The sequence below is a fragment of the Bombus pyrosoma genome, linkage group LG6 (assembly GCF_014825855.1).
Source record: "Bombus pyrosoma isolate SC7728 linkage group LG6, ASM1482585v1, whole genome shotgun sequence".
Lineage (NCBI taxonomy): Eukaryota > Metazoa > Arthropoda > Insecta > Hymenoptera > Apidae > Bombus > Bombus pyrosoma.
Window position 1 is genome coordinate 14,102,881 of NC_057775.1, and position 27,728 is coordinate 14,130,608.

The 27,728-nt window shown below is 39.0% G+C and overlaps 1 protein-coding gene across 13 annotated transcripts in view; it reads left to right on the forward strand.

The window, feature by feature from the left end:
- Window positions 1-27,728, forward strand: part of LOC122568651 (fat-like cadherin-related tumor suppressor homolog) — a 496,717-nt gene that overhangs the window by 454,654 nt on the left and 14,335 nt on the right. For 9 of the 13 annotated variants that reach the window (XM_043728621.1, XM_043728626.1, XM_043728614.1 and 6 more), the window contains 9 exons: window positions 13,340-13,495; window positions 16,482-16,592; window positions 19,548-19,700; window positions 20,429-20,642; window positions 21,601-23,161; window positions 23,555-24,125; window positions 24,407-24,578; window positions 24,656-24,880; window positions 26,064-26,087. In XM_043728621.1, the coding sequence (XP_043584556.1) occupies window positions 13,340-13,495; window positions 16,482-16,592; window positions 19,548-19,700; window positions 20,429-20,642; window positions 21,601-23,161; window positions 23,555-24,125; window positions 24,407-24,578; window positions 24,656-24,880; window positions 26,064-26,087 (3,187 nt within the window). The remainder of the gene's footprint in view (window positions 1-13,339; window positions 13,496-16,481; window positions 16,593-19,547; window positions 19,701-20,428; window positions 20,643-21,600; window positions 23,162-23,554; window positions 24,126-24,406; window positions 24,579-24,655; window positions 24,881-26,063; window positions 26,088-27,728) is intronic. The other 4 variants (XM_043728623.1, XM_043728622.1, XM_043728624.1 and 1 more) reach the window with 3 other exon arrangements.

A 27,728-nucleotide genomic window follows, 5' to 3' on the forward strand; every position in this document is an offset into this window, starting at 1 on the left:
AAAGAGGAGCGGAGGAAAAAAAAAGGAAAAGAACCGATCGTAGAGCGCGGCGAAAAAGGCTCGTTCAGCAACGGCGAATTCCTTTTTCCCCCACCCCTATTTTTCATCGACTTCTTTCTCTTCCGTCTTTCTTCTTTCATGGCACTCAGCTTCTCGAAGAACCCTTACGCGCTATGAACACTCGAACTGGCCGGCAAAGTCGCTTAATTGACATTCTTCTTTTCCCCTTTGCACACCGGTTATGACGACACCCGGCTATATTTCTGAACTCCTCTCGCATTGTAATGAAAAGCTCCGCTTTCGTGCACATGACGGTTTGAAGAAGAGAAGAGGAAGCTGCGAAAGAAGAAGGATACACGGGCGGAGAACACTCAGACGATTTTTAAGGGAGTACTGAACACACAGGGGTCTCGAATGTGCTTGGTCTTTATTCGGCTTTGAGTCGCGGCAGGTCGGATTCTTTTGAAATGGCGACTGATGAACGGGAACGCGTGAAACACGGTTCTTAATTGAAGAATACACGGGTGAGGGATTGAAGTACGCGGAGGAAAATGGACGTTTAAAAAGATTCTGTCTTTAAGTAATTCTATTTTTTAGTATTTACGTGTTCTTGTTTGAACTTGCATGATAAATGGTATTCGGAGTGTAGTTGTTGAAACGGTACATTTGTATGAGTTCTCTAGATTTTACTATTGACTCTCTTGCAGTTAATACTGAATTCTTACTAGATTTTATTTTTAACCAGTTAATGCAATTTTTTTATTTTATTAACGAAATATATTCGATGGCAACTGATTTCTGCTGCTTGCATTGTCGAAGTAGAAATGAAATGAAATACTGCAACGCCTCATCAGCTTTACGACCTCACTATTTTTCTTTCATCAGGACTACACAAAGAAGGCATCTTTTTTCTAAGAGAAAAATTCTGCGTTTCAAGTTCCTACGAACGATGATACACTGATATCATCACGCTGACGCAAAAAGCTACGAAAGTGTAAAGCTCTCGTCGCTCTAACGAAAGGTCAATTATTGTCGCGTGCATATGAACGCCTTTAAATTGTTTCCGCGAGAAGTAAGTTTATCCTTTCGACGATAAAGTGTAAAGTGAAATTACGAGAACGCTGCCTTTTACATTATGTTAGTGTTCTTTTCCGTGACAACGAACCATGGGCCTAGATATTGAACTGTCTACCTAGGTATTTTTTCGTGAAACCATTCGGTCGCTTAGTCATCACGAACGACGTACGTGCTTCGTCGCCAGAGGATATAATATATGTACGTGTACATATATACGGCTCGCTTGATTTTCGTCTCGTTACACGTTTCTCTTTTGCTCGAGCTTCCGATGGAGATGGAGGAAAGCGTTTCTTTCTCGAGAAGCTTACACAGTGGCGGTGTAAATTGATGTTCTGACAATACGTTTGTTATTCTGTTCTTTTCCCTTCTCTCTTTTCTGTTCTCTGTTATGACTCGGCGTGAAAGGGATTCTTTTCTTTTTTCTGCTGGAAAGTAACTTTTGACGGTGGAAAAGAAAAAGAAGATGGAATGATAGGAACTGAATTTTGTAGACAAATTTTATTGCTTGAATTACCCAAGTAAGCTAGAAGGTTTGGTATAGGAGAAGAATAGAAAAGCTAATGAAATCGAAGATATTAAAATGGAGAATGAGTAGTGTACCTTTTAAGGTACTTAAAAACACGATAAACAAAATGGAAAGAATGGTGCGTAAAAAGATTTCTAAATAATCGAAACATTTGGAAGTTACGTGAAAATGTAAAAAATTAAAAGCTTGCAAGAGTTTGAAATCAATAGCGCAAGGGCAATGTTTAAAAGAATACTAACAACAACAATAGAAAGTAAAAAAATAGAAATTATCGCTGATAAAAGAAGCTCTTAAACAAGAATCACAAAATGTCTAAAAAATATAACACCAGAGCGTTATAGGAATGAGGAAGCGCGGAGGAAGAACAGAGAACCATAAAGGTTGACATAAATTAGCACAGATAGTAGAATACGCGTAATACGGCCATGGAGGAAAATGAAAAAATAGAGAAAGACCGACGCGAGGGTGAAAAATAGCAGACTACAAACACGAAGAATCATAATGATGAAGAAACATAGATACGGCAATAAACGGTAACAAAAACAAAAGAATAGCTGGCAACGGTTCCCAAAAATGAAGGAGCACAGACGGTTAAGCGGTGATAGGGAAGAAATAGCGGATCAGAGGAAAAGTTGGGAAAGGCAAGGAAGCGAGGAGGATAAGGGGAGGAACTAATCAGAATGGTTATTCAAAAATCTTGACGATGGAAAACGCCTGGCCGCGAGCGTTCTGCGTGGTACGGTCGAACGATCATCGGGAGAAAATGCGAAGCAGCCGCGGAAAAAAAAATCCGACACAAAGAGAATAGGGGAATGCGTGAACCCACCCGCTTCAACGTACCATTGTCTCGAATTCTAAAGCGGCTATGTATCCGCGATTTTCATGGCTGCCTTGATTTCCACGGAACCTATTCGGCGATGATTTGACCTCGTGCCCATTCACTCCCTTGTATCGCCATATGTACAACACGTATCACTCGTTAAACTACTCGCCTTTCTTTTTTGTACAGCAGCGTTTTTGAATATAGATTTTTGTTCGATTAAATATTTCAGTATGATTGCTGTGTTTCTTTCATCCTTCGCATGTAGTACATTTGTATGTTTTATACTTTATAAAGGCTGTTCGATTGTCTGATGAAATATCTTCATTCGTGTTTGTATTCAAGGAATACATATATACGTGGAGTGAGAGAATCGGTTCTAATTTAGATTGTAGTTTGTATCGCTGAGTCATAATGACATCACACAGACCATAACAATTTAGGATGAATTACTGTTAATTTTAGAGTATTTAATATTACTTGGTATTTTATATTTCACGCGGCAAACATTATTTTTAGAACTTAGAACTTAAAATTAGATAAATAATTTTGATTACCTGCGAGTTCTAATGACACGAACTGAAAGCATCGAGCATCAACTCTCATTTTATCAATCACGTAACTGCAAATCCTAATATAGAATCCCTTATCCAAACTAAAACGCAAGCGGTGCAATATAAAGCGCATAAAAATCCAATTTCACCCGTACGAAGAATGTATTCCCTCGGTAAAAATCCGAGTTATTTGCCATGATATCGCGCGGGTACACTGAGGAGGTAAGAATTTCCAGACAGAAATCGAAAGGCTGATATCTTGGAATCTGACTATATACTTTATTGCCAGAAACGTCAAAAATAGCCGGCAGATATAGGAATTCCAGCTCGACTTTGGTATTTCAGGCAGAAAACGGGAGCATGCTCGAGGCTAGTCGGCTCGCCGACGGTTTCACTGAAACTTCATCAACGTTGTCCCATTTAAAAGCGTCTTCGCGGCCAAGCAAACCGAGGAAGGAAGAGAGATATCGGGATCCGCGTATCTCGATAAATCGTTCCGCAGAACGCAAACTTCGCGGCAGTCAATCTCGTAAGAGCCATGGTTCTCGAATACCGCCTTCGGGGCTATGGTTATTAATTACACGATCTGGCTGCTCGTTAATTGAAGACAAACTTCCTCCGCGGGCAAAAACAAGTAGACAATTAAGAGAAATACCGGAGCGTCGGCGACGGTCGTAGTCAGCGGATCTTCGATACCGTCTGCCCTCTCGAGCCAGTTCTAATTATTAACGACCGCAATTACTACGGTGTTTCCTGTGATAATATCTTTCAGCCCTGTTGTAACTTCGTACGCGGGGAGTTAGGGAGCTATCACGTATCAAGAGACAATGGGAGTATGTATCTAGGAAAGGTAATACGGTTCGTCGAGTGACGATATAGCGGTCATTTTGGTGACTGTGCTATAGAGACGTTGATATACTTGGAGGAATATATTGATAATGATAGATAAAAGATTTTTATGTTTAGAGTAATGGCTTTTAAGAGTAAAACAATTCTTTAAATATTTAAAGATACCAAGCATTGTATATGTACAATTTTATATCTCAATTGATATCATCGGTGTAGCACAGAAATTTAGATTCCATTGCTTAATTATTTCTGAATTTCTTTATAACGAGGTAAAAATAATTTTGAGAAAGTTAATCTGATGTTCAGTTATTATTGCCAAAATATACCGAGCGTAATGTGTTGCTTTTTCAACTGACTGTGTAAATGCATTTCGTTTTAGTTTGCCTGGTATCAAAGTGCAGAACCCGGGGAAGTTTCAACAAGCTTTTTATATGCTTTTTTGCGCAGCTTTATTTTCTAGGTTATATGAGGTGTAAATAAGTTGCAGCTATAAAGTTTATGATGATGTATCAGGAGTTAGATGAGATTCAATCTTGATACGTGCTATCAAGAGTCTCGGCGAAAGTAAGCCAGAGTATATTCCTTGCAGATGTTCTTATCAGTTCTTGTCGCGCTCGATTCTAAAGATATGAACTGAAAAGAAACTATGTTCTGTTAAAAAGGACATAAAATCACTGTCAACTTGCGAATTACATGGATATCTCTAAGACCATTTTTATCAAAAATATCTTTGTTACTTCTAAGAAATTTCATTTAATCTTTAAGTTAGTTATTTATCATTTATTTTCTCTATTCTATTGCACGACTATAAATTCTATCAAGGATTTTAATTTCAAAAACTATTGAACTAAAAGTTTTTGCACTCGTTTTATAAATTGTCTCAGCAACGCTTAAAAGATACACGAGCTTTTCTTAAAATAGCGAACAGAGATATCGCGATTTTAAGGAAACTTTCCTTCAAAAGAGAACAAACATCTACGTAAGGATGGCTTCTTATTGGATGAAACCGAAGAATCGTAGAACAGCAGAATTTCGCTATCGCATCCATAAAATATCGTATTAGTCGCGCACATTTTCAAACGTCCCACGCAGAAGCTGGGTTTTATTTCGAAACCAAAGACACGTTGCCCGAAAGGATAACGTTTATCTAGCCACTTAACCGTCTTGTGTGGGACCTTAAGCGTTTTCCAATGCATAGCTACGAGCTAAACGAGACGTATCCTTCCAATCCTTTAACCCTATTTCGATCCACGCCCGCAAAAAGTCTGTCGATGGTCGAATCGAAGCGACCGTCGATCCTCCATTTGTCTTCCACTAAACATATTCTCATGTTTCATTAGCATAATTATACAAAAAATTGATGAAAATTAATAGACCACAGCGGTTGATGGAATTGAGCGCGTATTCTACCGAGAGACGCGTTTTCTTACACCCTTGTTGGCATTTTTTAACAAAAAGTCGATTGTACATATTTTTGAAATCATGCTCTTAGAAAAACTCTGCTCTACTTTTCCAAAGTTGTATAATAGGATACCCCTTTAAATAGTGATTTTCGCTGGTTTGAATTCGCAACACTAACCAGATGAAAAGATTCTAATGAAATTATTATGGGAAGCTATGAGTGATTGAAAACAAGTAGACGAACGAGCTCGAATTATACTTCGAATTTTAACGGTGCACTGTGAAATTTTGCATTCGTGGACAGCCACTTTCCGATGCTCTTTCTCGAGCTTCCGCCGGTGAAAATAATTCATCGTGACCCGGTACCCTTGCTCGAATGTAATGGAATAAAAATACGATATCTTGTCGTATAAAAGCGAGAGAGAATTTTTCAACCGCTTTCCTACAGTTGCCAAAAAGAATAACAAATAAGTTGGTCAGGAGGAAAATAACAGAAAAGGATTAATTCAATTGAAGTTTCAAAATGAATCGTTCATTAATCACCTTGGAACTCCACTTAACATAGTTCCAAGTTAGAACTACGTGCTTTACCTTTGTTTCTTACACGAAGAATTATTTTCGTATGAGAGTTTGTCGTTCACCGGAAATGGATTTGTTCGACGAAGGATAGAACGAATAAACATGACAGTGAACGACTCCGAAATTATGTATATTTTTCTACTGAAACAAACAAATGATAACTCTACTAATAATTTATCGGTGTAGGTGGAACGAAAACAACGACGACAACAAGATCTAAATGAAACGTTTCGTTAAATAAAACGGGAAAGCTTGGACCAACGATTTTCAGACACTTCGGTCTTTTACGAATTTAAAAACTTCTCTGTTCTATACAAATATTTTATGCTCCCTATAGTTTATGGAAAAACATAAACTTCCTCGTGTAAAATCAATAAAAAAAAAGTTTTTTTTTATCAAAATTTAAACTTTCCAGAGCTTTCTGTCGAATTTTGTAAATATATATTTTATTAATCAAGATAAAATTGTAAATATATTTCTATATTTTACATCATCCAAAATTATTTAAGCTCGGAACGTTGGAATAAAATAACAATAATATTGATTGAAGAAACGTTTGGAAATGTTTTATTTGTGAAAGGAATAAAAATCGTAATAAAAAATTTTACTTCGAAGTTACACAAAGGCAAATGATATAGCAGGAATGTCCATGATGGAATATGTTCACGATTAGTTATCCGGAATTTTCCGCCGAGTTTCACAAAGCTTTGTAGCATTGGAGTTTTCCACAAATGAATGAAGCAAGTGAAGCATTCTAAAACGTACAGTCAGATAAAATTCTGATAGACCTCCCGGGACAATTCCCATGAATCCGAGAAAATGAAACTGTGCATAAACTTCCTATAAAATTTAAATTCAAAAATTAAATTTTCCGGATAAAATCTACCTGTTATGAACTACAACGAGCATTAACGCGATGAAATAGAGAAATTTTCGAAAGAAATAACAGCAATATCTATGAATATCGAATGATCGATGTATAAAAGGCGAATACAAGACTTACAAAGGAAAAAGCGAGAGAAATAGAAATACGGTAAAATTTTGTTTATCTTGAGAGAAATTTCTAGAAGTAGAATCAATGGTAACGGTAATTGCATTCGGGAAACCTTTTAAATAAACTGGTTCTTGCGGTGGTATCGCGTCGCTTTTGTGCCCATTGCTAAGTTAGAAAGTTTGTAAGGAAGTCGTTGCAAAGCATGCTGTCTGTAACAGAAATTCATCGAGGCAGTTCCTTTCAAAATTCACTACAATTCTATCGCAAATTCCAAACGCAAGTAAATTGCGCGAGTTATAGAAAATTAAAAGCTATTGACTTTATTTCGATGACTAATACGTGCATAAAGAAACTTTCTCAATCTCCTTCCTCTTTAATTTGCTTATTCCAATTTTATTCGTAATTACCTGATATTTATTTTCAATATACATTAAGTTTTCTTCGGACAGTTATTATATTCGCTTAAAAATTGGAAAATGTTACAAACCTATTACATCGTAGTAGGTCATTTAGTTTGATACCTTATACTATACGTTAACAATTTTGTTTAAAATGGATGCAGATTAAAATTCGTAATTTACCATTAAAGATCTCAAGATTTAAAAATTATTATAATTGTGAAATGAAAAATGGCATGTGTCCTGGAATTTTTCAGCAGAGATGTATTGCTAATTTAGAGTTTGAATATTCTGTGCCATGATTCTTATCGATGATCCATTGTGACTAAAACATGATCATCTGCTTCAAGCCGATTCGAGGTCGATAAAAGCCTGGCTCTTGTTTCCACGATAAAAATGAAGATTTTTCTGTCTCTACGTCGCAGTAACTTCGGCATCAGCTACACAGCGATACGAGTGTGTTCCTCCTCTATAAAAAGGGCCGTAAAAGTACGGACAGCGGTTCACCGAGCAAGACAATTTCGAAAAGCGCAGGTAATGGCGCCTACCGGGCGCCATTGACGATTTACACAGTCCTTGAAGCAGGTTTTGCCGCCCTGGAGTGCCGCTTTCTTTCGTTCGCAGAAATCTCGACATCTTTCTCGGACAGGTCGCTACGTCTTTCAACGTGGCTTCAAAAGAAATCTTATCTGCGCTGAGTTCTGCGACAGTATCTGGCAACATTATAGAGTGGTATATTGGTCGGATTTGCGCAAGGTTGAGACGCAAAGTGCATGAGGAAATTAAGGGAACGATACGAGACGGGCTAGCGATAAGCTTGTAAAGGACGATGGAAATTTTATGGGCTCTCTTATTTGTCTTCTGATTATTTTTTAAAATATATTTTATATATACGTACGTAATAAAGTACGATAAGCTGCTTGATCCATTTAATTTGTTTCTAAGTGCTCCGCAATGTTAAAGGAAATGATAAGTTCAAGTAATGATACATTCAAAGATGATAGACTTGTATTTTTATTTATGTAATGAATATAACAGAATATATATATGCGGATAATTCAAGAAAGTTCAATTGTCTGGATAAATATTATTCTTACTTTATATCGCGTATTTAATAAGTAGAAGGAGTACATACCTTGAAAAGGAAGAACTCATTCTGAATTTGGAATAATCGCAGCCTGAAGGAAACATTACGTGGATCTCTGATCTTCTACGAAACTAGAGCTACAAACTCTCGCGTAATTACCTAATTTCCGTCAAACATTTTCCACAATTCAACAAAGAAAGCCCATCCAAAGTTTTAGTTACATTTACCTTCCGAATTCGTTCCAGTATGCCCCGTGTCTCTTTATTTTAACCAAAAACGAAATCACACAGAGGTTGCCTCTTCCATTAAAGAAAATAATAGAAAACGTTTCGTTGACGAACATGTATAGATCCACATAGGTAAAAGGTTACCTGCAAACACGGCCGTGCAGTAAATTGCGGCCGCAATTGCGCGTTCTCGTTTCGTCTATATTTCGTCAGATTCGAGAATCGTTTTAGCTTGGAGAAGCCAAGAACAACGTCGATTGCGTGTCTCAGATGAACGACATTTCTGGGATCGAACTTTATCATCGCGATATTTTACTTGACGATTTTGCTATCAACGTGATTTTCAACATTCAACTGATATTGTTGGCTTATGAATTAGAACATTTAATTTTAAATCATTTAATTCTATTTAGTGACTACATTTCGTAATTAGGATAATTTTCATCATATGAAATACAGGATACTAAATAAGATTTATGTGTCCCGCAGTTAAGTACATTGGTCGAAATTTGTATGTACCTAACTATATCAATTGAGCATTAAATCCGATGAAATCATTAGGAGCTATTCTCGTAATTGCCAGAAGGATACTAAATCAAAGGGAGAAGACGCTGAAGAGTGCACAATCACTGCTGCGTTGTTACCGGTAATCGTGTGGAAGACAGAGGTCCTTCAAACAGGACACGTCCTCGAAGATGGAATCGAGCGAGTTTGGAACGAGAGGTTTTGTTCCATTGTGCTTGCGTTCGCGGAGTTAAATTGTTTGTGACTTGTAATTCGTATAGAAATTGGTTGATAGTTTTAGCAAAACGTTATTGAACAGATGATGATATTTTTCAAAATCGACTAATCACTGTATAACAATTGGATATATATTAGAAACTACCAGACGAAACTGACCAGTTCGCAATTTTTCATAGAAAGTTTACGGATTTACAACGATGAATTCTTAAATGAATTTTTCATGAAGTGCATGAAAAGAAATTTGTTTTTCTCGTTTCATAACATATTTTCTAATAAATCTTCCACTTTTATCTTTTTTTTTTTTTGGTATCCACTTCGCGTTTCAGTCGTCAGTATTTTCAATATTAAATATTCCGCCAATTAATTCATCTCTACATGGTCAAAAGTATCCCAGCCATAGCGTCGAATTAACATCACTATCACAAGCTACTTAAATCGTATATTCAAATTTAGAGGAGGATTCGTTCCAATTTACACTTAACTACCCTCGTCACGCACGCCAACGATGTATACACGCGTTACGTTACCACATATAGCAACGTTAAAACTATACCTAGCTACTACAGCCAATGGAACATCGTTTCTCGTTGGTTAGAGTTTCCTGGACACACGAAACTCTCGAATCCACTGTATCGTGGTGAGGGAGACATTGTAACCACCGAACCTATCCTCTGTTCGCTGGATAAAACAAGAGTTTCGTAGTGCTAATTTAGTGCAGGTGTTACCAAACGGATGTGACGCGTAGCCTTCGCGAAGTGTCCATCGGGACGACGGATTTACGCTGGAAATGGCTGCTCGATCATCCGTCTATCCACGGAAATTACATTCCCGGATATCTGATCATTTTTGCGTTGAACTATAAGGTTCCGTTGTTTATTCATCGCTGCAGAGTACCGTAAAGCTCGCTTTTAGTCGGCTTATATTTCGTTGAAGACAAACGAGTAGGGACCATTGAAAACTTTCACTCAGTGAATAGAATGAATGGAATAATGATGCAAGTTTCACAAATGTGCAACTAATCTATAAAATATTTCACAAAATGATAATGAGAAAAGCATAACAAAATGAGAGAAGATGGACTGTGATGAAATTGAAACTATAAATAGAGAATTAAATTTAATTCATAATAAAATTTAACGATGCAACATAATACACAGAAAGGTTCCGAGAAAATCATAATTTTCGAGACAGTTCTATCTTTCTATTAAACTCGCTTCCTCCTTAACAGTTTAGCTGGCAGAGACATTTCGAAAGACTTGATATCTTTAATTAAGACTCAATAACTGCTGTACTTCGAAGAAACCGAGTGGGCATTCGCGATACTCAGCCAATTTACTCGTTTTCTCAAAACGACCCTGTCTTTCCGAGCTAAATTAATGAAAATTGTTGTGTCGCGTCGCCCGTCGTGGGAAACGTTCTAATTCCACAATCGTTATTTGAGGGATTTTTCGAGGCTTTCGCGTCGAATTAAGTGGACTTGTCCGAGAGATTCTCTGACCAATTTACGCTTAGAAAGACCTCTCCCTTTATTTCGAAGAGTAACAATCGCATAGCCGACGCCCGTCTTAAAAATCCTATTTAGAACGAATCACAGCGACGTCTTTCGTTATGTATTTTTCTCTCTTTTTCTTTTTTTTTTTTTTAAGCAAGATACCGAGATAGCAGTTTCCCTGATTTAGAAAAGTCACTTTTCGCGTTATCGAAGAGGACGAGGGAGGAATGGAAGAGTAATCGAATGGAACGCGAGGATTGTAGATGTCTCGAATTCGAGCTTACAAGCATCGAGCATCGTTGGCTTTGTGCATTCCTGACCGGTGGATGTGATTAAATATCGATCGGCTGCTATGTCAGGAGAATAAGACTGGCCGTGTAAATAATTTCGCTGAAAGTGCTTCATATCGCAGGCATAATTGAAACGCGTCCAGCTACGGTAGAGAATAAATGGAAAATAAAAAGCAGAAAACAAAAGGAAGAATAAAAAGAGACGCAATCAAAGTAACGAGGAAAAAGAAATATATTACCATGGACCGAGAAAAAATTCACATCAACACCGTGAACGAACGTAATGATAAATGAATACGTTCTTTAAGTTTCGATATCGCGAATTTCTTTTCGATCAATATACGCTAAGAATAATTGATAACTCGATATCGGTTAATCAATACCAGGGACGATGCTCACCGTAGCTGATACACAGTCTGGGGAACTATCGACTATCCGTTGATATATTGCATACCGGCTATTTTTTACAGAGACACGCCAACATGTAAAATCGTACCGTTGCATAAGGCAAAATAGTCACGTTTCCACGGCGAACGAAACAACCGGTCCAAAGTAATTAAACTATATCCTCGATCGTCGCCGCTCTGGCTATGACAGCTTCCGATTGAGCATTTTGCTAAATTCAATAAAACTTTTGCTTCTTCGTGCACACGGAATCAACTCTATTGATACGCGTTCGTTTTCTTCCTGTCTCAATCTCGTACTCTCTTTTGCGCTCGCTCGGATCGTTCTCGCGCCAGCTTTCAATAACGCGACAATAAAACCATCTGGTTCCCGTAAAAAGCGCTGCGATAGCGCGGAGGCACGCAGAAAAGTGTGCGACGAATTTTTCTCAAGGTTTTGGAAAGCACTTATACAACTTTGATTTAAGGGAGTTAATGGAGACTGAAGACGGCAATTTTAATTTTCGAGCGGATTGTCACAGAAACAGAAAATGTTTTTGACATGACGAGATGTCAGTGTGGCAGATAAAGAAATTTGTTTTTGAAACAGACCTCTTTGAGTTTTACTAAAATTCTATATATTCAAAGTTATATCGATAAATGATAAAATTGACCGTATTGTCGGTACAGTAATTTCTACTTCTATAAAATTTCAGACCATTCAATGAAACGAAAATGCGACCATAATTAAATAGCGCTTCGAAAAATTACATGAAAGTATTTAGCACAGAATGAATTTCTTTACTCGTCGAAGGACAATTGTAGAAAATTGTTCCTACTGAGAATTCACTTCTGAAATAAAATATCTAATCGATTCTATACGCAAGTACGTTCGGTTAGATAGAAACTGCGGAGGATCTTATCTTCGCAGGAACCTTTCTATGTCGAAGAAATAAGTTTTCCTTTTGCTCACCACGAGATTTCGTCGGCCTTTTACATTTACGATTGTGGAACGGAACCGGTCAGCCGTGCCGATTGTGCAGATCGTAGCACCCGATATTCACGAATGAAAAGCCGGGATTCCGCGGTACCACAGCGCAGGAAGTAGAAAGTGGGCGGAATAAGGGTAACGGCAGCGATAAATGGGATAAAAGAAAAAGGAAAGTCCTGATAAACTGTACGGGGAAACTAATCCTGACGGCAAACATTTTGAGATATTACAATTGGGATGGTTGCTTTCGTGTTTCATCGTACGATTAATTGAGATTGGAAGCGTTTAATTAATCAACATTATAATCGTAATTTCAGTGCCATCGCGATCATATAGATGTTAATTTAACAAAGTTTTTATTTCAACCTTTTGATGTAACGCAGTACAGAAGCATTTATAATGAAAAAAATTAGATTTATCAAACATACATAAAATTACAGATCTGTTTTTTTTCAAAATGATGATAATATACCTCCTTTCTTTTTTATTTACATAAAATGATTATTACAGAGGAAATGAAACTTACAGCATCAACGATAAACACGTTAAGACAGATCGAGATTATACATGGACGTTAAACCGTGTTTAATGTATGCAAATGCACGTTACCGTAACTTGTCCGTATCTAGGAATTAGTAGAATTTAGTTTGAGCAAACTTCCTGAATACTGATTGGCAATGGTTGAGTCGTAAAGACCGACCTATATTCCCAAAGATTGACCTCTATTCCCATCTATCTCGAGAGACCCGATAGAACATCCGTCTACAACTTTCGTACAAAAATGTATCACAATCCTTATAAATTCAAATATTTCTAACAATATCGTTAACTTCGACTGATGCATGTAATAAACTTTGTACGTAAAATGCATAGAGTACACGATTACAATCGATACTCCCTTATTAAAACTACGATTCTCTGTTTTAGGTGACAGTCAGGGACGATGGAAGGCCGTCTTTGTCCTCGACGACCCGCGTCGTGATCGCGGTGGCAGACATAAACGACCACGGTCCAGAATTCGAGCAAAAGTTCTACACCGTTCAGATCCCAGCATCACCATCTACCGACAAACCACTGTTCCAGGTAAGCTACCACCTCCGGAACTACCTTAAAATCGATCTTCGTAATTCTATCCGACCTTCTAGTTGAGAATTAGGAACTGGCATCGCACCATTTTCTTCGAGTCTCGATGTAACCGAGGAAACAGACGATCGTCTGTATTCTGTCCCGTTCCGTTTTTCTCTTTGTCTCTTTGTACACCAAGTAGAAGTAATCCCCCGTATCTTGTTGTATATATATCCGTTCGCTCGTGAAGAATCATCCCCCGTCCCGCGACAGGTGTACCACTCGTCCAAATGTACGTATGCCAAACCAAAGGGAGCCGCGAGAGTTGGAATGGACAATTAAAAAGTTGTAAAGGATTCGAGAATTTTCAGTAAATTCGAAAATTTTGATTCCAATTCGGGGAACTGTTCTCTTTTGGAACTTCAAGTTTCGACTCACGTGCTTCCCTTGAGTCGAGCGCAAGCTGATCAGAAGTGAACGTTACCGAGTGAAATTTAGCACAAGCTAATCTTTTAATAGTATCGACAAATCTATTGGCTTGAGAGTATGGATTCTAGTTTGATAGTTATCGAAGTTTGATAGTACGTAGCGCGATGTTAAAGTTTGTTGAACGTAAGGTATCTATTATTGGCTATGCTTCTCTTACCTAAAAGAACTATTATTGTACGTTTTATAATTATTGGACATTGTTTCTAGAGAGTACTATCTCTATTTCTGGGATTATTAAAATGAAATCACTCGAGAATTATGTTACTGAAAATTAAAAGCATTCATTTCTTCAATAACATTAATTTACGATTACCACTTTCCTGCAAATCAGTAGCGTTCACTTCGAACAGACCAGTTTCGCTGTCGACTTCGGTCACCCAATCAAATCTGAAAATAGTGTCAGAACCTCACGCTTTTCTGTAATGAAAGCCAAAATCTTCCAACAGAACCAACTGTATCGATACCGAAACGTCGCTTCCCAAACCCACCTATTTGTTGGCGATTGCTTGGAACCTGTCTTAATTTTGTACGCATATATCGCACGACGTACTCAACACGATACCGAAATGTAGAAAAAGTCTGATATAAAGCTCATGAGAAAATAGGAAGAAGGAATGAAGAATGGGTCGGTCGCTCGTTATCGAACGTGTTCTTTCTTGGAGACTTGTTTTCGATGTGATCAAAGCAACCAACCGGTGACTATCACAGCGTGAAAGGGTTGAGAGATTTAGCACACGGACACCCTCGCACGGAATTCTCCCGCAGACTTGTCGTTCTTCGAATTTACGGCGAGAAGATACACTCCTGGTTACGCGGTGGCGCGTTTCACGCGTCGGCAACTTTGGGATCCTGAGGACGGAAATCGCGGTTAACGAGTTCCCTTTGTGACGACCTTTGGTCCACCGCTGTTCTGAGAACTAGCGATCGATCCTGGCCTCGACTACCCTCAATTTTGCGCGTTACTATTTGTTTAAAAACATATAGAATGGACGTTGGTCGATTTATTGAGGTATTAACCGTAAATAATACGTCACATTGAATTTTATGTCTTTAATCGTTTCAATGGTTACGATATATTTCTATCGAATAAAGTTTCAGTCAGACATTTATTGAATAGTAAAATTGAAGTAACTAAAATTGTATTTGGGTCGCATTAGGATTGAAGGAGATTAAGTTTGTACAGAAATTAAGCGGACTGTAGTTGCATAAATTATTATTATTTAGATTATTTTGCAGGAAAGATGCGAAATATTTCAGTTTAGGATTATCAACATATTTGAGAGATATCTGTCGCCGTGTGCAGTACAGTATTATTCTAACCTTTGCAGCGTGGCTATTACGAAACATTCCATGAGCTGCGAGAATTTAGTAACAGTGTTTTGCAATGTTAAAAAATGTTCTCTGGCCTTTTGCAGCATGCTACAAGTTCCTCACGTTTTATAATAATGTTAAGTGTAATTGTGAAATATTCCATGTTATTCAGGGGATTTTACTACAATGTTTGCATAGTATTGTAATGCGTTTCATAAGAGTTTAAAGCTTTTCAGAATGTAAATTTCGACGACATTCTTACGTTAGACACCGCATACGTCACATTAAAATCGAAATATTTCACGTTGTTTTGAATCATTTTCAAACAAGCATAATTCACTTCATTCGCGTAGAGACGTTATTAATTGCTGTAACGTAGTATTACGTTACTACGTGTACGTTCGAAGCTTGTTAAATATTTGCGTAATTCGAAATTTCGCTAGGGGAAATAAGATAATAAATGCTGTTATCGAAGGCAGTAGAGGGAGGAACCTGATTAATCCGATGTCAACAGTGACAATAGCTTTCACAATATACCAGGAATATTCAATATAGTTTTCCACCAACGTCGAATTTTGTCCAGGCCAGATTCGATTTCGACGGATATAAAGTTACGATTGCTCGTTTTCGTAATTTCGGTCGGTCACCGTGTATTACGATCGAGTTTCAACTTCTACCCGGGAAAACGCGTTTTACATGCCGCGTACGTCACGCATATTCTCGTTACAAGATATACGATTAATCAAATTAAAATTCTTCCAACAAAGAAAAGATCTGCATTTGTTATAAATTTTATGCAATAAATTTGCAATCAATTGGAAATGCCCTAATTCTTACGCGCAGTAGTAGTACTTGAATCGTCAAAAAGTCGCATCATCGAAGGAAGAGGATTTAAAGCGTAGGTTATGGATCAAGTAAAAATACCATCTGTTTCACTCGCGTCGTTTAAAACATCGTTAACCGCAATTTCGATAAATTGTCTTTCGCATTTACTGAAGAAAATAATTCTCCACCGTATTCGCCAATAGTACGTTTCGAGCGGTTTAGTGATTGGAAAAAGATCAACTGGTCAAAGCCAGCAACTACTTTCGATCGACGAGGCAGGAGAAAAAAAAAAAAGAAAGACACGCGGAGGAGAGGGATGAAAGCGAATTAGCGGAGATAATGCGAAAGTTAAAAGGCTTCCTTCTCTCGTTCTCGACAGAAATCGAGGAACCGCTCGCGGGAGTTCGACCTTTCGATCGATACGTTACTAGAGAATGGAACTTGGGAGACATTTAGCCCCGACAGCTTGTCAGGAGATCCTATCTTCAGGGTAAGGACACCGTTGGCACGTAAAAAAAAAAAAAAAGAAACTAAAAACGCCGTCTCGTGGCACGGGAGCATAAATAATTTCTGCGTAAAAACGTGAAATTGGTCTCGGGTAGTTTACACGAGCTCTTGTGCATTGATTTATGACCCGCTTTTATGTATATATATATATATATATTTTATACATATACTATATGTATATCGACTGTAACGTTCGTTCTAATTATGATACTGCATTTTCATGCAACCCCGCTCTGTGCCCGTTTTTTTTATAAATAGGAGCCGCCATGCATTCCGTCTACTACTTGATCGATCGTCTTTTGTCCTTTTTGCCCGATGCAACCCTTCTTTTTGTACACACGAAGAGTCTCTTGAATCTCGTGCATCATGCGAGTCTGAGCGAAACTTTGAACGTAGAATCGAAAGATATCGGTGTGGCGGGGGGAAAAAGTTGATTTTCAATGAACGCAAACCACTGCTGCTGCTACTTCGTACGCTGAACCCCGGGTAATTGAGGCTCATTCGTAGCTGTCCGGGGATTTGGGTCGAGAGTGGAATTTATCTCCCCGAGTTATTAAGTATCAAGTGCCCACCGGCTTCTTAATTGCATTCAGAGTTCATTGCTCTCTCTCTCTTACTCAGGGGGGAGACTAAAAGAATTCGATATGCCTTCGGTATTTCTAATGCGTTCGAAGGAAAACTCGAGGACTTAATTATACCTCGAGTGCCTTTTAACTGAACCGTTGTTCCGGGTGTAAAACTTCAACTTGCTTTTTTTTCCTTTATGAATTAACGCGGTTCTTTAAATGCGTTTAGCGTTACGACGTTAATAATAAAATACTCGAAATAGCTTTAAACGATTTGCGCTAATTTCGAAAATTAATCTTAAAGTCCATAGGAATATATTTAATACGATTATCATTTCAGTAACACGTGAAAGCTTGTCAAAATGTCTTTTTAATTCTCTGCCAATTCAAATTCTAAACGTTATCCCACGATATTATTTAAAATGAGACCTTTTATGAATATGAAACGAGATGTTCGCTCAGAATCGCATCATGCGTGGCCCCTTTCTCCATCAGCTCTGTGTATGCGACCATCTCGAACTCTTCGTCGCGTCTTGCCCGTTTTGCTCGTTTCTTTGTATGTATTATATATATATACGTATGTATATTATGTTCTTGAATTTTTGCATTTGTCTGTACGAGGCTGTCGCCTGATCATTTTTCCGTCTTTTCTTTCTTCTTTTTTTTTTCTTTTTTTTTGTCGTAATTAATAAAAATCACGGCATCGGGGCAAGCCGCTAAATACGAACGCATGACGCGGAAATGAAAAAGAATGGAATGAAAGAGAATGCTCGTAGCAGACCAGTTTTCTTTCCCACGTATTGAACGGTGTTACTTCGAGAATGAAAATTGCTTTAGGTCATTGCAGCTATATTAATTACTGGGGAACTATACAGAATGTCTTGTTAGATGTCGTAGCTCGAGCTTTTTTAAAGTGCATCGTTGCTTCTAACCTATTAACTAACAAATTTAAACTAGGAATGTTAATGCGACATACGAATTACCGATATCTTGCATCAATTTGTTTATTATTTGTTTTATTTCCATGACTAGAAGTTTCAAGCATTCTTTACGGTATTCACTCAGAATATTCTATTGCAATGCTATCTATTTTTGCAATTGAATAATTGAATGCCATTCGTGTCATCCAAACTCGTTATCGCCTCAGAAACAGTGCCAAAACTCCATCAAGAGAAGTAAATTCTATTGTCTTAAATTTTCATGATCTATCAATCGAAAAGGTCATTCTGCTTACCGAATGACCTATAAAAATCCTTTGATGAAATCGAACGTCAAACGAGAGACGCCATCAAAGGGAGGCCTCGCGGATCAAGAGGAAAAATTCGTGGGTTAGAAAACCGACAGCCGATAATGAGCTCTGGCACACGGGGGAAACATGTTCGTTGCGGAAGAAAAGACGCAGCCCCGGCATGAAGACTCAGCCCGCCATTTAATGAACCGGCGACGATACATTTTTCCGCGCGGCTCCGCGTGCATCAGCTCGTAGCATCAACTCAAAACATCGCGTTCGATCCGCGCCTGCCCGCGGAAAGAGCGCGCGGCCTGTGTTTTAATACGCTTTAATGCAGATCGATATTTGGCAATCCGGGGAGGCGGAGGTTTCCGGCGTCTCCGTCTGTTCCGCCTCCTCTGTATTCTTTCTTTCTGTATGTTTTAATTCTCCCCGCTCTTTTTTTTTTTTTTCTTTCTTTATTCATTTCGTGTACCGCATGCTGTCGACTGTGTGAATGCTACGCTTCGAGGTCACGAGCGCAATGTTTCACGATGGATCCAGAGGGAGCAAGATTGAATGAACGAAGGAAAGAGAAAATAAGAGTATGAGAGAGGGTGTAAGTAAGGTGAATTGAAAAATTTTAGAGCGTGAACGAAATGTTTTAGACAGAATGAGTTGTTTTCTTATTTTAACATCCTTCTTTTCTTTCTCGCGCTAGATTTGCGTATCTACTTACATACGTAGATTTCATTCGTCGACGAATGCAGACGCGTTCCGCTTTTTCTCTTTCATTTTTTTCTGACGTTCACACTCGACGTTTGCACCCTGTGTGTGTCTGTATGTGTGTGTGTGTCTGTCTGTTTGTCTGTTTACGAACGCGAGTATGGAGATGTGTAATCGTACGCACACAGGGTATATCGAGGCTTTTCTTTGCGGACAATTTGCGGCCGCATTTCCGGAACAGCATTATGAATTAGAAGCAGCTTGATACTTGCGAATCGTTCGAGATTCCTTTTCTCTTTCTTTTGATACAGCCGATGGCCGATACTAATGTTCTCTTTTATGTCGTGTACAGCTATGTTAGTAGAGAATGAGAAAACGAAGGAAGCAGGCTTGAAAAGGTTGGTTCTCATTTTTCGTTTGTGTTCCTGTACGATAGGTACTCGCGAACGATAAAGACATTGGTGATAACGGGAAAATCCAGTACAGTATCAAAGGTGGTCGCGGTAAGGGCAAGTTCAAAATACATCCAACTACGGGAATGGTGTACTCGCAACGTGGATTCGAAGCTGGACAGGAATACGAGATGATGGTAAGTGGAATGATAGAGAAAATTACATATTTATTTATTATTATTATACATAGAAATATTCCTGCCTTTTCAAACAATTACTATTGTGAAACATACTAATTAAATATGGATAGACTCGGGAAGAATTAAACGATCGATTGTGGCCTAAATATGAAACAGATGAATATTAAAAATTAAACGTTAAATTTAGACAGAAAAATAAATAAAATATGACAATATATGGATGTATATAATCTACATGAATAAAGAAAATAAATAGTAACCCATCAATTTATTCTTCGTTGTTTGGATTACTATAAATAATTTCAATCCTTGATGAATCTAAATTGAAATCGATACTTGTTTGATTTAATACTTGCTACAAAATTTATCCTAATTTATCGCGAGTTCTCTGTTAACTAAAATACCGGCATTTAAAGTGTGTTCGACTTATAATTTCCAAAATCTGAATTAAACGCTTGTTACAATGGGTCAAAACGTTCCAGAGGGACAATGAATCACGTAGACTAATTAAACAATTCTTATCCAAAGAATTAAGCAGAAACATTAACTCTACGATGTAGAACCGTTTCGCCGCAAAGGGTTTCGAGGGTATTTCGAACGAAGCACCCTGTAAATCCAACGTGGTCGGTTCAGAAGTCATAATTCATGGTCGATTGGGAAGCAACGTTCCCTTAATACAATTTAAGTTTGAGCTTAACTTAGCCGCGCACGCTTCTGTTTGCCAGATAAGGGCCGCCGATAGCGGGGAACCGCAACGCAGTCATCAAACACGGGTATCCGTGCAAGTTGTCGAGGTTCCGAAGGAATCCGAGAATCCGCCAGTCTTCAAGACGAATAATCAGACCGTCGAGGTTACAGAAAGCGACGAGGTGGGCTTCCTCGTGGCGCTGGTTCAGGCCGCGGACAAAGATGGTGACTCCCTGTGGTATGATATTGTCGGTGAGTTTTGCTATTTTACGTTATTGCTGGGAAGAATAATTATTTCATATTGTATTCATGGAATTAAATTGGTTGGAATAAAATAATAGCAGTAGAGCGTACTGGTGGTTATAAGTTTCAGTCGATCAAGAAATTTTATTTTTTTATCATGGTTTTGTAGTCAGAATGTGTTAGAAACGTTTTTATAAATAAATATATCTAATATCTCTTTGTTAACAAGGACTAAGTTAGAAAAGGAAGTAATTTACAATTGAATGAATTTTTTAAATCTATCTCTCTGAGCGATAAAAGAATAATCTATTCTTGATATGTATTTTATGGCTGATAGCAATTTTATTTTCTCGCATCGCCGGGTAATTAATTTGAGTGCTGTATCCGTGTTAGCGGAGTTTGAAAACTCGTTAGAATTCAGTCGGTCACGATATCTTGTTAATTGGCGAAATATCGAGTGATTTCGTTGGAATACATTCGAGTGGTCGGAATAGCTCGGGGCCTGAATAACATTTTCAAAGTTGGGAGGATCGAAGTTGGAAAGTTCCACAGCTGGATCGCATAGGTAACAGTTAAACTTCGCGCCACCAAATGGCTAAACTAGTTGGAGACACATCTATGTCACATTAAAATTATAAGACATTTAGAGATCTATTAAGATCCTAAAATAGAAACAATAAAACAATTTGTTGTCTTTCTTTGTATTTTATCCTCTTTATAATATCTACATATAGTATAGCCATATTTCAAAATTCACACATGCTTGTGTAGCATTTTGTGCGTGCGAATTTTATCCAGTTTTACTCTGATATAACCGATAAAAATGCTTTTTGACACAACTCTACAGAGATTCATGTAATCATCATCGAATGATAGCTGACACAATGAATAGAGTCTTAAGTAATATTCCTTCGCCTAAACGTGAAAGCAAAAGTAACGAACGAGAGAACCACGAATCTACTTGCAGACGGTGATAAACGAGATGAATTCTTCATCGGTCGGGACAACGGAAACGTGCTGCTAGCGAAGAAGCTCGATTGGGAAACACAGAACTTCTACAACCTGACAATCCGTGTTACGGATAGCGTGCACACTGCTGATACTCAACTGCTGGTCACGGTGATCGACATCAATGATCACCGACCGGAATTTACCGAGAACATTTATCACGTAGACATTTCAGAAAACGTTGAAAAAGGCGAGAAGATTCTACAGCTGCATGCGACCGACGAAGACGAAGACAAGAAGGTATTCTACAGCCTTCACGCTGCCCAGAATCAAGCTTCCTTGGAAATCTTCCACGTAGATTCCGTGACGGGAGCCGTTACATTGAACGAAGTTCTGGATCGAGAGACTATCGAAGAACACGTACTTACCGTGATGGTAAAAGACCAAGGAACGCCCGCTAAACGAAACTACGCCAGGGTTATAATAACGGTACACGATCACAACGATCATGCTCCAGAATTCATCAGCGAGATCATCCAAGGAAAAGTCTACGAAACTTCTCCGATTGGCGCTGCCGTGGTACAAGTTTATGCTATAGACAGGGACAGAGGAGATAACGCAAAAATAACCTACTCGATTACTTCTGGCAACGTAGGTAACATGTTCGCGATAGATCCAGACCTAGGTGTTATTCGCGTGGCTCGAGAGCTAGATCTAAGTGTCTCCTCCGAATATATATTATTGGTGAAGGCTACGGATCACGGTTCTCCAGCTTTGTCCAACACGGTGCCTGTACACGTGATGGTCACCATGGCTGACAACGCTCCGCCTAGGTTCATCCAGAAAGAACTATCCGCCGAGATCTATGAGAACCAACAACTGGGTACATACGTGAAACACGTGGAAGCCAGAAGCACGTCCTCGTTGCAGTTCGAGATTGTTCAAGGCAATAAAGACGACACGTTCTTCATGAATCCTAGTACAGGTATCATCGTGATCAAGAACGAGCTAGACTATGAAAAGACCAAGTTTTATAACCTGACGGTGGCGGCGACTAACATGGCTAGCGCAAAGGCACACTGTAACGTAATTGTCCATGTTCTGGATCGAAACGATAACGCGCCCAGGTTCCTGCAAGCTACGTACAACGGAGAAATAAGCGAAGGCGCTAGCATTGGTTCCTTAGTACTCACTAATTCTAGCACCCCACTGGTCATAAAAGCAGAGGACGCTGACTCTGAATTGAACGCTCTTTTGAACTACGACATAGTCGAAGATTTACCTCGAAAGTACTTCCACATAGATTCGAGCACAGGTGCCATTAGGACCGTAATGGTTTTAGATCACGAGACCATTCCAAAGTTCACCTTCCACGTGAAGGTTTCCGATCTAGGGAAACCGAAATTGTCTTCCGAGACCACGGCCAAGGTCATGATCGTAGTGACGGATGTAAACGATTGTCCACCCAAGTTCCTCGAAAACGACTATAACGCCACTGTACTGTTACCTACGTATAAGAACGTCGCTGTGATCCAAGTGAGGGCCGTAGATCCGGACAGTTCCGAGGGTGTCCCACTCAGGTACGTATAACACCATTAAAACGTGCGTGCCTCTGTATTTACGGCCAGTTTAAAAGGCTGATTCATATTTATGCAGACTGCGCCGTGGCTTCGTTAGCATTCATTTACTATTATAATTGTTGCATGAAATTTGTATGATCGCCCTCTGATACACGGCCGTTTTTCCTGCGCGCAGAAAGAAAATTACTTACTGCCCACTTGTGTATACCGTTGGTGAAGGGACCAACCTTTCAATTTGCATAGAGGTGCTTGCGTCACTGTTCTTTCTTTTTTTTCTTTTTTTCTTCCGTCGGCACTAAAGCGGAAGGTTTAACGATCCTTTGCACCTTTACCAAGGTAGAACATCGTGTGTTATCCAAGTAACAACGACCTTTTCTTTTTGTTCCGGTTCAGGTACGACATCATCGATGGAAACAAAGCGCATACGTTCGACATAGACCCCCAGACCGGTGTGATCACGATTTATAATCCGGAACGTATGAAGAAAAGCTATTTGCTAAGGGTCCGTGTCTCCGATGGGAAGTATTCGAACGTTTGCCAGGTGAACGTGATGGTGGAGAACTCGGAGAACTCCGGGCTGATGTTCCAGAAGGACGTCTACGAGGGTACGATCCCAGAGAATTCGACGAGGATCACGACGGTCGCGGTTGTGAACGTTTTGGGCAGCGCGCTCAACGAGCACATCGTCTTCAGCATTCTGAACCCCACTGACATGTTCGTAATTGGACCGACATCCGGCGCGATCCGGACCACCGGAATTAGATTCGACCGGGAGGTTTGCGAACATTACGAACTGATAGTAGAGGCGAAGAGTCAGATGCCGGGCAAAGAGAAGCCAAGGGTGGCGCACGTGATCGTGAATGTCACTATATTAGACATTAACGACAACTGTCCTATGTTTGTTAACTTGCCCTATTACGCCGTCGTGTCCGTAGACGCGCAGAAGGGCGACGTTATTACCAAGGCAAGTGGATTACGGTTGTTCTTTATTTTACAATGTAAAATGTTAGGTGTAGAATAGAGATGAAATGACTGGGGCTTGACTAGCTTAGTATAATCTTCTTGATATTGTTTCCACTACCCTTTCCGTTATTCGTTTTATAAGATTATATTGTTATTTTAATTCCCTTTTACTACGGTGGTAAAAGATATTCTTATTTCGAAATTTAAGATCCTTTAAGATTTCATCTAAATTTTCTTCTCCTAACGCAAAATTATAAATAGAACATTCCACTTGGCTTGTAGGTACATGCAGTAGATATGGACAGCGGTGACAACGGAGAAGTCAGGTACGAACTGAAGAAAGGTCACGGAGAACTATTCAAGGTATGCCGGAAAACGGGCGAGATATCCCTGAAACAGAATCTGGAGGGTCACAATCGCGAATATCAGCTCACCATTGCCGCATATGACGGAGGTAAACTCGCTATTTACAGCATCTACATTTTAATTGGCGTTTAAATAGTTCTCAACAAGGTTTCGACTTTATTTCAGGCATAACACCGTGCTCTATCGAGGTGCCAGTGAACGTGAAGGTGATAGATCGGTCGATGCCAGTGTTTGACAAGCAATTCTATACGGACAGCGTGCTGGAAAGTATCGAGATACATTCGCCCCTATCTTTGTCTATACAAGCTGAGTCACCGTTGAATCGCAAGCTCATATATAGTATAACTAAAGGCAACGATTTCGAGGAATTCGCTCTGGATTTCAACACAGGTGAGCGAACGTTCGTTGGTCGCACGGCGAAACAGTTTTTCAAAACCGTGGATGAACGATGAAGCGAAGATTGAATTAAACGCGTAGCGCCCATGCACGGAACGATGAAGTTGCAACTCGAACAATGTAGCTTTCAACAACACACGACGATAAGATTCAAAAAAACTGCCACGTTTTCGGTCCTGTCGATTCTGCTCTTTCACGTATATATTTTTATTTCTTGCATCATCGTTCCATGCGAAACATGATACGGTCAAATGGTAGTGTATATACGTATATGTCCTACGAATGAGATTTTTCTTTTCGTCCCATACTTTCCTGTTTCTTTCTTTTTTTTTTTCTTTTTTTTTACGACGAAAGTTTCATCCAATGGCATCACGACAGCGGCGAACGTGTGTTACATTCGAAATTATAAACGCGCGATCGGCGAATGTTGCGCCCTAAATCCAGTCCCAAATAAAACATCTCCCGAGGATTGTCATTCCAATTCGGCTGTGGGACTTCTAATAACTTTTGACCTTTTCATTACTGAAAACGTCCGCTTCATGCTTTATGAAACGCGTTTCTAATTTCCGACGACGTAGTTACAGTGATAATCGTTGCAATGGATGAAGTAACTTTTCATTTCGTGTATCTCGTGACATTAAATCGTTCAACGCACTAAATTAAACAATTTACATTATTATTATTATATTATTAACGTTATAAGGTATGACGAACGAATTTATGCATTTCCAAATAGAAACAGTAATGAAGAGGTTAAATATAATATAAATGGTTACCTCGATAATCTCGTACTCAACAACCGCGCTTTCTACTTTAACGAACGACGTGTTGGTTCCGTTATACATGGTATCCGGTGACTAAATTCTAATCAAGTCACGGTGTAGTGGTGAAACAGTAGCAAATTGGGGATGTTGGAATGTATCGCACGTAACACAAGCTGCAGTTATAATCGTATGATTAATTTATTCGTATATAATTAATCATAAATAATTATATATACTTCTCGAGTTAATTCCATTCAACGTTGAAACACGTACGTTCGCCATTACATTTTATCGTAGTATTTTTTTAAATTAATTCCCCTTTCTTTACCCGTCTCTCCTATAATGTATTCTTTACGAATGCTTATTTGATTAAATTAGAAATTAAAGTGTTATTGTATCTCCCTGTTTCGCAGCCCCCGACAGTAACAATGGTCCTTGTGAGTATAAAAAAATACTAGTTCTATCGGTCTGCTGTGTTGCACTATACCATGCTACCGCACTGCTCTCTATCTTTCTTCATTCTAAGATTTTCATGCACGACTCAAACAGTAACAATGAGTTTCTTTCGGCCGCCAGTTTCTCGCGTCGATCTTCGAACGATAAGTCCCCACCCTGTCGCTATGCACTGAATTAATACCAACTTCATGACCGGCATACGACGTCATGCAGTAAGTTAGAATAACGGCGAACACCGATCGGGATTTCATACGAGGTATCGATCGTAATTCAAGCGGATGTCGCGATGGTGGAGTCGTTACGACATAGAAATTTAACTACAAATTATAGTCTTACGTATACCTGTATTTTGCAATCGTAAGGATTTACTGAATTTTAAGAAACAATAATTTTTAGGAACACCGTGGAAACTTTCTAAATAGAAATTCTTGGAATAATCGCTTTCAGACGTATCCAATATGAATCTTCTTCTATATATGTTTTATTATCTATCATTTTTGCACTATTTTTTATTTTTTAAATTGTCGGAGAAGATATCAAAAACACAAGGACCTCGAAGAGACCATTACGCTCGAGTATACACAAGGAACGGTTAAGTGTCAAGAACTGAAAATACCGGAAACTCGGAATCCCAACTCAAACACGCCGGAACCCATATCATCGGACGGCCGAAACTTCCGCTTGCCATACACAGCTTCTATGATTGCACGTCACTTACACAATATCCGGCATCCTTCGCAATTTCTAACCGCTTGTCAATCGATGCACGACATTGTCAAAAGTAAAAAAAAGCCATCGCGAAGAAGCGAGACTCAGCAACGATGCAACAATTTAACGGCATGTTGATCCTCTTGTCCGACGTAGAGAACGCTTCTGCTCTGCACTTCTGCTCTCACTTTTACTCATCGTTTTCAACCCAACCGGTCCCATTATCTCATGCAGAAGCAACGAAGCTGCGTGAAAAACGGGTTTGGAGCACAATGTTGCTTTTAAACGCGATACGCGGTTACATCGAGGCAGCAATTCGCCCGGTGATATATCTCGAAACCGCGTTTCAACGCTGCCTTATCGTCGGCACACCATTTTTTTTCTCTCTCTCTCTCTATTTTCTCCCCCCTTTCCCCTCGTTCTCGTTTAATTCTCCCGCCTCCCGTAATTCTCTTACGGCTTTCACTCTGTTCTTCGCATGGCGTGCCTGCACCTTACGTCGCGTGCGAATTGGGAAAGATACCGTGCTTGTACCTTAAACGAGCTACAATGCGTGGAAATAGCAAGAAAGGGAACAAGGCAGCTCGTTTGTAACAGGTTGACTACGATACGTGACACTTTTCGCTTGTTCGCTTCTTGAGATCGATCGCAAAACAACGAGAATAGGACGACGTGTAGAGAAATTGCTTTCCATTTTGTGTAACATATTCTTATTCTTCCTTCGATCTATTTTAATTGAGCAAATGAGAATTCTTAGAAATTTTATGCATGCAAATGTTTCGATTGGGATCAAAGGAATAAAGACTGGCAGAAGAATTGGCTAAAGTAAAAAGTACGTCAAGAGAATACCTAAGACATTTTGAATTTTTTTAAAAATACATACTCATTTAGTATAATGAAATAAAGAATATCGC